At 37.4% G+C, this 11503-nt stretch overlaps 1 protein-coding gene across 1 annotated transcript; it reads right to left on the bottom strand.

Annotated features, from left to right (window-relative positions):
- Positions 1 to 1766: 1766 nt before the first annotated feature.
- LOC104118992 (formin-like protein 3) lies at positions 1767 to 10376 on the bottom strand. The gene is made up of 7 exons (XM_009630379.4): positions 9624 to 10376; positions 7515 to 8328; positions 6989 to 7415; positions 6693 to 6892; positions 4355 to 4590; positions 2276 to 3151; positions 1767 to 2174 (listed from the first exon to the last, which is right to left on the bottom strand). The coding sequence occupies exons 1-6, from the start codon at positions 9816 to 9818 to the stop codon at positions 2288 to 2290; spliced, it is 2736 nt and encodes a 911-aa protein (XP_009628674.1). The 5' UTR covers positions 9819 to 10376; the 3' UTR covers positions 1767 to 2174; positions 2276 to 2287.
- Between the last annotated feature and the right edge of the window lie 1127 nt (positions 10377 to 11503).

Raw genomic sequence — 11503 nt, 5'->3', positions numbered from 1 at the left:
TCTTGGCTAGAGTTAGTCGAGTTGTAAGCTTTGTAATAGAGTTATTACAAAGGGGCTTGTAATAGAGTTATTACAAGTTAGTGAAGGATTAAGAGGTTAATTCCTAGGTTACAATAGTTTGTAATCTGAAGTTTGCTCAGTAGTGAAGTTGAAATCCTACAAGGGTAGGTCGTAGTTTTTAATCCCGTGAGCTGGGAGTTTTTCACGTAAAACTCTATTGTGCTACTAACTTACAGCTATGTGAGTGTGTTATATGGGAACTAATAGAGAACCTGGTTCTCTATATAAGTTTGGTGGACCCTTAGTTTCTATCAAGCTGTTGTTGGGGTGAAATTTCATTTGAACCCAAAGCTAGCTAGTTCTCAAAATGCGCCGAAGGCGCTTGACATAAACTAGACGTGTGAGAAGTCTTTTCATATCCTTAAATCTTATTGAATTTTTGAAATCAGATAATTTCGTGGAGTGGTGAAATGAAAAACTACGAAGAGAAAATTCACATGGATTTATAAAGTACTTGTTGTATTAGTATACAAACTTTATATGTTCTTGTATAGTCAAAGAGAATCGATTATGTAAAGACGAGATCGATAATTTCACCTGTGTAAGATTGTCAATATTAGTATTATTATTGAAGTAATGCAAGATAACACATTTTCTATAAAATATGTAAAATATAAGTTTGGAGATGTGTTACGCAATGTAGCAAAGAGAATCTTTTTTTGGCTAATAAAAGAAAATTTTGTTACTGCGTGAAGAAATTAAGCCAACAAGCCTAAACTATTTCCAGTACGTATGTCTTTGTATCCTTGGCTTAGTTCTGTAGTTGTTCAAGAAAACAACGCAAATTGGCCTAAACTTTTTCTACTATTTAAAACCCCACCTCTCCATAGCTAATGAAATTCCCTTAATGCGGAGAAACTCCAATAAAATCTGCAATGAAAGCCTTAGCATGGTGTAATCAGGTTAAGACCAAAAGGTCTCCCGTTCAAGTATCATCAATATGTAAATTTATATATATAACTTATTTGTTCGTATTTTTCTCACTGGTGTGTGCTAAAAGATGTCAATTCTTTGTTTATTTCTTTTCTTGGCATACTGTTGTAAACTGGCGTGCACATCCATACGTTACAAATAATAAAGGTCTTTACAGAAGAGAGAGCTGGAAATGAAGTCAATATATTGTCATAGCTTGAAATTCTTCACCTTTACATAGTAGTAAACAAAGCAGAAGATGCTGCAAGCCTGCAACAACTGAAGACTAGCAAATTTTGAAATTCTTCACCTTTACATAAACCGTGCAATGGCAGAGCTAGGATTTTCATTAAGGGGAGTTAAAATATAAAGAAAAAAACTCACCAGAAGTCGAGGTGTGTCATTATATAATATATATACATATTTTTTTAAAAATTACCGAGTGTAATTTTTTTACGAAGGGTCATGTGGCTTCGCCACTGAAACCGTGTACCGTAAGGTAATTTCATCCACAAATCAGCAGAAATGGTTTAACGCATACGCAGAAGGGACGTCCTAGAAATGCCATACGCCTATCCTAATACTCAAATTCATATTTACAGAAATATAGAATGAGGAGTAGACAATTACAAATTTGTACCAAGTGGAAAGATTAATAGATATTGTACCAAGTGGAGTGCCCCAGGGAGAACTAGGCAACAAATTGGATTAGAGAACAGATGAGTCAACAGTCATGCATCTTCATCAGAAAAAGAAGCTGGAACTGGAAGAATAAAGAGCTGCAACTGTACAAATCTGGTCCAACTTCCTTAACTTCCAATTTATACTAAAAAGAATTTAACAAATATTGAGGAGACTTCAGTACCTTTACCAACTTATAGTAGAAATAGTTATATTCTCATAGACAAAGGTGACTACAACGTTGAGAGGTCGCGATTTAACTCCGTTGAATAGTTGTACTAGACCATGCAATAACTACGACATGGTCTTTACTATAGCCATTACTACGGCATCTTTACTATAGTCATTCTTCCTACTGCTACGGCTCTAGGAGAGCATAGAAGGCAAATGCCTATTCCCCTCTCTCTAAAAAGCATGTTGAGTAACTGCAGTGTAGGAGGCAGACCTTAGGCCTCATATAGTTTTTTAGATGATTCTGCATACTATTATCCAGCCATATTAGCTCCAAAGTACTCTTACACCTATGCATCAAAAGCAGCAAAATTATAACTCATTAGCTCTTCTTTGCATTGTTTCATGGAAAGGGGTTTAGAAGTGCACTACCATGAAATGGAAATCATACCTAGACAGACAGCTACGGGCTTGAGCTCTCATCATCTGAACTAGAATCGCCCATATGTCGCTCCTGGATTGCAGGAAATAGTCGTTTACGTATGTCTGGGAAAGACTCAGGACAGGATTCTTGGGAAGGAGATGTTGCTAATGTCCCTTTTCTAGGAGTCTTTGCTGGAAGTTTTGTGGAGTTTCTCACCACATTACATGCCTTGTCCAGCATTATTAAGAAGTCACTAACAATAGAAAAGAGACGCAAGCCTTCATCCTTCCCTGCATTTCCATGGAAGTAGTCTCCTGTGCTCTTAACCAAAGACATTATCCTCTTCTCTTCTTCTAGTATCCAAGTTATCTCCTGTTCCGCATGTTGGATAAAGTTTGTGAGTGTATCACGGAACTTACTGTCTTCCTCCAAACTTGTCATATCAGTGTCCAGAAACTCTTTAGTTTTCACCAATGACTGACTAAGCTTGGTGACAGCTGCACTTAAGTTCTCGCCATCAATAAGTGATGCTTTTCTTACGTTCTCAAGCTCATTACTTAAACCAGAAACCACCTGCAGACCAAGGCTACGATGATAATCTGCTGACTCCTGAGCAGGATCCTCTACAAGATCTTCTGTCTTCACACTGGACGTGTTTTGCTTCTCCCTTAATCTACGTGCTGCTCTTAATCCTTCGGATCGAATAATTTCCTGCACTACAAAGTTCAAGAGTGTGGTCTTGCCATCAGTTCCTTTCACATCTGATAGTTTCAAAAGTGTGTCAAGCTTGAATGCCTGTGCACCACCACGGAAGGTGCCATCGTTCATGCGGTTGCCAGTCTTAAGAACTGCTTCAAGAAGTTTCAGGAACAGTCTGCTGTTTCTCAGCTCCTTACATGCGACCTGCAAGTCACGATGATTTAATAAAAATCCAACAATAACAAGATAACATTCTAAAGCTCTTCTATATAATCATGAAGCACAGCGAACAACAACAACTACTACTATGTCTCAGTCCCAAACAAGTTCGAGTTGGCAGGAGTTTATTGCCTTGGCATCACTTCCACATTAAGATAAGAAGATCCAAGGGTGGAAAGATTTAAAAAAATCTTCTGGCACTACCAAAATCAGGTGATATTGTTAGTCCAACAGTTTAACGTTCAGCTACAGCATTTCACGCACAGTGAAATGACCCCCTTCAACTGAAAATGTCTGTATGTTACTACAAAAAGTGAGAAACCGTGAACCTAAGAAGAAAACTCGGGTGAGTCCTATTAATTGTTTTATTGCTGTTGATTATAAATATAAGAAGAGATGGTGCCCTTCACTAAAAAAAGTCTAATTTGTACATATTTTTTGCCAGTAATAAGCTAAAAGAACAGTTGACTTCCTTTATTATTTTTTTGAGATGTTGAATTCCTTTACTAATTTTTTTTATTATTCTTCGTTTTTCCAAGAAAGATGATATTCCAACATGCAGAGACAGACAATCTCTTAGAGATGAAAATACAAGATCAGTCACATGATATGTAGCAGTAGCATATATGTGTCGTTTATTTGGTTTTCTTTCTTTTTTTCCTCAGAGTTTATGTGGATGGCGTGTTTATAGTTGGCAAACCACCAAGCAGGAGAATCAACAGATAAAACGAGAGGACACAGGAGAACAACCAAGATATTTTTCACTCTGAACCAGTGTTATCAAAGGCGCGCTTAAGCCCTGAAGCGAGGCTCAAAACATGTTGAGCGCTTGGCCTCGCTTAACGACCGCTTCAGGTGTTGTCATCAAGGATCTAAGGCATAATTTTCCTTGCTAACGGGCGTAATCTGGAAGAGGCGACACTAAACAATTGATATTTCACTTTATCGTAAATTTTCTTCAATTTCTTTGTCCATATATTTGGTATTCATGCTTATAGATATTAGTTTTGGACTACGCATACATATTTATAGTTTTTTTGCATTTGCGCCTTTCTTCATTAAAGCCCACGCTTTATTTGCGCTTAAAACCCCAACAGACCTTAGATCTTTTTTACGCTTTTTGCCTTTGATAACACTGCTCTGAACGCAACCATCAAATTGTAAGAAAATCAATATTTTACACTTTACCTCTAAGGTTGTGAAGGACTCTTTAATGGAAGAAACTTCTTCCTGTAGAGAACTCATGAGCAACAATGATTCCATCCGTTTGAAGGCAAATGGAACTGCAACCATGGACTTGAGAAAACGTTCAGCAGGGCCAAGCTGAGAAATGTCTCCAGCAAATAATCTGAGTTTTAGTTCTTCATCTGTCGTTGGTGCCATCTTCAATAGAGTTCGTAGGAGTTCAGGAGGCAGCTCATTACCTGATAAGATACTTAAGTAATTAGAATTAAGCTTCAGAAACTTTCTTGATGAAAATAATACATCATTGAAAAATGCAAAAATTTGCAATATCTAAGTTGAAGTACCAATCGACATCAAGCTTTCACGACTTAAATATGAAATAGCAGTAAAGATCTATTGCGCTTGGCAAGGGACATGAAAATACGGGACTTTTGTTATCGTGAGACTTCAATATTTTCCTTGGGATTGTTTAAAACATCTGATTAAGCAGAGAATCAAATAAGTGCCAGACCAAATGTAAACGAATTAAGTAATACCATACCTTTCAAATTAACTTCATGCTAGACAGACATTAGCAGTGATTGGAGGGTTTCTAAGAAATACTTAAATCTTCACTCGCTGGTTAAAGTGCTAGACTAAGCAATGAAAGTTTATATTATATCGAAGTAATACCTAAATAAACTGTAGAAACTCTTCTCCTTTCTTGGGGGTTGTGGAGGGTGGCGGGGGGAGGGGGATTGGAGACATTGAAGAATGAGAGTTACCAGTCATGCTCTTTAAACTTTGCCATGTTTTATTTTACATGCGTGACTAGGACTTTCTATCCAATTATCCAGTTGTAATATGCTATCATTCACAGAATATATTTTCCTTCTTACTAGTCTTCTCATCCCTAAAAGTTTTCTGTGATTGCTATCTAGGTGCTATTTGGCATTTCGCAACACGCGAAGGAGCGTGTTGCGAAATGCCAACTAGTACCTAGATAGCAATGCGTGTTGCGAAATTCCAAATAGCACCTAGATAGCAATCACAGAAAACTTTTTCTTAAAAAGTTATATTATTTCGCGACACACATATAATGAAAATTGTAGATGGGACTTTTCTTGCCTCCAAACACATTAATAAAAACAGGAGTTGTGGATACTAAGATGAAGATTCAATTCAAATCCATGTTCACATTTCCAGGAGAATCACATGATAAATGAACATGTAACAAATTTAGTAAAAATATAAAATGGTTGAAACAAAGGAGCACTACTAGAAAGTTATGAGATATGAAGATAGCTAACAAAGTGATAGGCAAGTTCTATAAAACGATAATGAAGCAATGTTAAATTGGGGTGAATGTTGAGTTGCTAAGGTCCAACATATCCACAGTATGAATGTTGCAGAAATGCGGATGTCAAGATAGATATGCGATCATACAAGATTTGAAAAGACCAAAAATAAACACATCCAATAGAGGTTACAAGTAGCACATATAAAGGATAAACTGAGATAATGTCGCTTGAGATGGTTTAGCAAGTCCTATATAGACGTCCAAATGTACCATTTGCAGGTGCAACAATATGATAATTACAGGATTCAAAAAGGACGAGGTAAACCTAAAAATTAAAATCATATGTAGGAAAGTTATCCCTATGTTTCTCGAAATCAGTGCGGTCTTAGCTAAGCATAGAACAAGATGAAGCAAAGGCTTCATATAGGCAATACCAACTAGTTGGAATGATGCTAAGTTATTGGTGTTAAACTTACTTAAGCGAGGTGTTTGCCAAGAGTCTTTTAGTTTGGTTAGAGACTTATTTGTCAATGTAGGGATGAATGTGATATGGACAGCCCTCTAGTGTTCAAGACCCAAAAATTTCCCCTTAAGAATAGTTATATAGTATTGAATGAAATGTGACAAGTACAGTGGAACTGCTAAAGAGGATTCGTACAACCACCCTAACTACTTTCGATATCGTAGCACATCGGATTTAATTGATTGATTGAAACACCCACGAAGAATATAGTTTTCTAAAGGGTGGGGAGAAATTAATGTATAGACTTCATTGCTCAAGCTCTTCCCTCTCTTTCCTAATACTTTTCTCTTTAGTTTTAATCCAATGACTACCACTCATGTCAAAGTCGAAAGGCTAAAAAAATATAAATGAAAATATTTTAATGAGGTGGCAATACTTCTACTTACTTCAAGAACCTCCTACATTATACTCACACTCTTTACAGGGTGATAATGTACTAGTTCTATTTTCGTAATAGCTACTACATCGTCAACGTCAAAGAGACTGGATTGTGAGAGAGAGAGAGAGAGAGAGAGAGAGAGAGAGAGAGAGATATTTACCCTCATGGAGAGCATCATAAACTTCTTCTGTTGTCACATTTAAGGCTCTGAGAAGAATTGCTAGATTCTGTGATTTCTTAGCATCAATAATCTGAATATACTGTGGTTGGTCAAAGGATGAGGAAGCTTTTCTTCGATCATCTTTTCCTTGGTCTCCCGGTATATATCCGAATAAGGACTCCATCATCTCCTCATTAAACCTGTAATAAAATTCAGCAAGCAGAATTGTAAAGACTGAGACAATTAAACTACTCTCGCAGGAGCAAAGTGAATAGCAAGACCAGTGCAAAGCTTACTGGAATGAGCCGGCTTTTATTTCATGCCAAACCATAGAGTGATCAGGATTAGCAAGAACCTTGTCCCAGAAGAATGGCTTTAATTTTGCTTTCGGAGCATCAGATTCACCCAATGAGTCACTTCCCCCATCCCCAGAAGAACGTCCTCTCTGATGTGCTCCAAGAGGTAAAGGCTTTGCCATACCAGGTTTTGGTGGATTAGGAGGGCGAACAACTTTTGGAGGTGGAGGTGGTCTTGGAGCTGGCGGTTTAGGAGGAGGAGGAGGTGGACTAGGTGGTGGAGGTGCAGATTTTCCTGGAGGAAGGGGTAATGATGCATGAGCATTTGCATTCATCTCAGGTTTTGACATTTTCGATTCTGCTTCGAAAGGATTATGAGGATCAGCACTGGTTACAGCAGATGCACTCTTGACATTTAGAGAAGAACCTGACAACACAAATTAGACAAATTACTGAAATGTAATGAAAAAGAGTGAGACAATGAGATAAACAGAAACCATCATGATAAATAGCAGCAGATAGACACCTGTCAGAGGAGGTTTTCCATCCCTTTGCCCATCGTTTGGAGTTATTTCTTTCTTTTTATTCTTAACACATAATATCAACAGAGCTAAAAGGGCGATTCCCGCAACAGAACATCCAGCCACCGCAGCAATTAAATAATTTCGACCCTCCTGATTATTTCCAGGAGAATTAGGACCATTCTGTGGTTTAGTTGGAGGTTGAACAGGCAAAGGCTTAGAAGAATTGGAGTGAATTTGAGTTTTTGGAGGCATTTCTGGAGGTTTTATAGCTGCAGAAGGAGGCTGCAAAATTGGAGGAGAGCTAGTGGGCTCTTCAACAGAAGGAACTGGAGCATAAATTGGTGATACAGTTGCAGGGCCTGGAGATGGAGCGAGAGTTGGAACTGTTGCAGGACCTGGAGACGGAGCAAGAGTTGGAACTGTTGCTGGACCTGGAGACGGAGCGAGAGTTGGAATTGGAGCATGATTTGTTGGCATGAATGTATACTTTCTTCCTCTTAGGTACCTCCTGGGAACACTGGACCATTGTGAGAAAAGCTCTTGGTACTTGCTAAACCAAGTACTGGATGCATCCTCACTATTCGAAACATGAAGCGGAACATTTTTCCTTCTTAAGCACTGCAACAGAATCTGCTTCTCTTCGGGAGGCAAATCTTTAATAGCCTTCCGTAAGGTTCTTTTTTTCAACAGAGCTATATCCTGTTTTAAGTAACTATAACTTCCTGTTGCTGCCTGTTGAGTATAATATTCCAGAAATTTTGCAGCTTCTGTGCTCTCTTCCAACTCTTCCCTGCAGTGGATCCATACTTGCTCGGCCTGCATACAGACGATTTCATCAAGTTATAGTATCAAGGTAAGAATTAAGTTAGAGATATGAATTCTAAAGACAACATAACATTGTATTTTGTCTCATTATTATGCAACAAATGCTTCTCCATCTGGTATCTTTTGAAAACTTAGATCTGATGGCATTATATCCACAATGAATCAAAACATCCAACAACTAAGATGAAAGTTAGCCTATATAATTGACTGTCCAAATCAAGATACAGAGCACTGGCCTACAAAAGTGTGTTGAGTTATTTATTTCTTATCATTACTGGAAAAAGATAAAAGCAAGAAATTTCCACTGGATAAAAAGCAACAGCTTGGAAACACAGATGTACATGCTAAGCCGGTTAGGGAAACAGAAAGCTAAACTCGAAATACATCTTTTGAACCTTGTAACAGCTTTCTTGCACAATGATCTTCAAAATGCTCATGTGAGAAATAACCTTTTGATATGACATAAATAAGATTAAAAGAATTAATTCAAAAGGTTACTGATCTCCTCAAACTAAGAAAAGCACCGGTATTTAAGTTCTGAGGTGGAAGCATAGAGATTCATCCTCGTTGTCTTTTGTTATTAATTAACAGATCCAATTCTTGTTTCCTATGAACCTCCACATCTCAGCCATTTTAACAATTAACATGCTTATTCTCTGAGATTCTGGAAATGCAAAATCTTAGAAACTTTGGCATAGACATCTAGCCCATAATTATTGGTTGTGGAAAAGACCAAGGAAAATTGGTTAAATCCATCTCTTGATTAAAAACACAAATTCACTTAGATAATCCAAAAGTTTATTCTTATGAAATTAATGCTACTTCAATTTCACCGAAATAACGAATACTCATCAGAAAATAGTAGTACTTAGGTATCAACAGGCAAAAGCATAGGCAACTTGTCTATAAGAATCACAATAAGAACCATATAGTTGACATATACGTTAAGCAACTCACATCCAAAATAGTAAGTAATGCACACATTTTATGCATGCACATTGCATTAGAAAAAAGGCAGACTGGTGCACTAAGCTCGCGCTATACGTGGGCCCGGGGAAGGGCCGGCGCATAAGGGTCTATTATACGTAGCCTTACCCTGCATTTCTGCAAGAGGCTATTTCTGCATTTCTGCATTTATGCACATTGCATAAGTGCAAACGTTTCTGCATTTCTGCATTTATGCACATTGCATAAGTGCGAACGTTTCTGCACTTCTGCATTTATGCACATTGCATAAGTGCAAACATTAAATCTCCAGATGAACATGAGAGAAATGAAATCCATACCGTATCTTCGTCTATCACAGGGACATGCCAAAGACCTGCAATGTCTAAATTGCTTCCGGGAAACTTCCTATTCCCTTCTGAATTTCTTGCTGCCCAAACACAAATCAAAGCAACAAAACCAAATGCATAGGCCACCCTTCCCATTATAATATTGCTCATCCCATATTTTGCCCTTCTTTTAATTGTATATGGCATGTATTCAATTACCTTTTTTCAGGTATACCAAGAAACACCCGAAAAACCTTAGCCTTGTTGGCGGCTTTATTTCCAACCAGTTCAAAGAATTCCAAATACTTCACAGCTAAAAGGGAGAAATAAAAATACATACAAATGTATAGACAATATACATATATCAAATATATATGTTTCCAAGCTATGCAACAAGAAACCAGATGGATTGGGGACCCTATTTTGCATCCAACATTAGAAACTCCAAATAAAACAATATCAAGGTTCAATTTTTACACCTTCAATACATATGTATGCACATAAAAATAGTATCATTAGCCTTCAAAATGCAATGCAGAAACAGAACCCACCACCCTTTGGTTCCTTTGCGGACAAATACAGGAAAAACAGATAATTTAGCAAAGGTTTCAAGAAGGAGATGAATTCTATATATGATCAAGAATTCTATTGTAAAGGGTTCCCTCAATTCTTTTTTAGAAAGAGCTCTCGGATTTTCAGACTATTTTGAGTCAGATTCTGTGTTGGGATTTTTGTTTGTTGGAATATTTCATGTTTTTTCGGAGGCAAAAGAGTTGTGCGTGCGGCAAAAATTTAATATTTATAGAAAACGTGCAGAGAACAAAGTTAATATGAGAGAGAGGGACAGAGCACCAGATTTAATTTTGGACCTTTTTTTTCTCCTGAACTATAAAGAAAAAATTTATTCTCATAAAGATATTTATATTAATTGCAGAGGACAAATTTAAGATGAGAAAGAAAAAATTTAATTCTCTTAATTATTTAAAAATAATTTATTAATATCTTAGTGTGGACTGTGGAGATTACAGATACATAATTGTATACGGTCGAAATAGGTTTCGGCTTTAGCACGTCCGATCGAGTTCAAACGATGATTTCTCAAAGTGAGATCCCGAAGGTGGAGCAAACTATCCTCGAACCTGGGGAGGCCGATCCGTGTCAAGTTTGATATCATTACCAAGCTCGAATCAAAATCTACCATGCTGACAATCCAGAGACCAACCGACATTGACCTCGAATCAATTCGAGGGCTCGAGCCAGGATCGGGCTCGAACCAAGATCATGAGTTCGAGCCGAAATCAAGCTCAAACCAAAATCGAGGGTTCTAAGCAAGATCGAGCTCACAGACAAAAGCCGTTGCAATCCCACTAGAGAGAATCTTGACAGAAATTATGGAAAAGCTGACTTATCATGGGTCTCCCACTGAATGTTTATTTTATTATGCTTAGAGCCAAATCCCTCCACTATAAAAGGGCTTGGTTACTATTTCTGTAAGACAAGTTTTTCAAGCTTACATTGTAATAAAAGTGCTATATTCTTCTACAGTAAAGAATTGTTCATTCACATTTCTATTTGTTGAATCCTAAGATTCTTTGTTCCTGGCAACCTTATCTATTTCGGATTCTCTCTAATCTATATTTACATTTCTATTGATCCTTACATTTTGTATCAAGTTACGCCACATATCCTCGGAACTGCGTATAAATTCAACTCTATCCATTTTTCGGGTAAATAGTTTAGCGCCCACCGTGGGGCCGAGGATAACAGTGGTTATTTGATACAAATCTGAAAAAATATGCCATTGTGCCTTGCACTCATTTCCGAAAACATCTTGAATTTCGGATCAGTTGCGAATAACCACCAATCAAATGGCTTCACCAATCGATTACGAA

Source organism: Nicotiana tomentosiformis, chromosome 7, assembly GCF_000390325.3.
Source record: "Nicotiana tomentosiformis chromosome 7, ASM39032v3, whole genome shotgun sequence".
Classification (NCBI taxonomy): Eukaryota; Viridiplantae; Streptophyta; class Magnoliopsida; order Solanales; family Solanaceae; genus Nicotiana; species Nicotiana tomentosiformis.
Note: the sequence above shows the minus strand (reverse complement) of the source record. Positions and strands in the feature narration are given on the sequence as shown.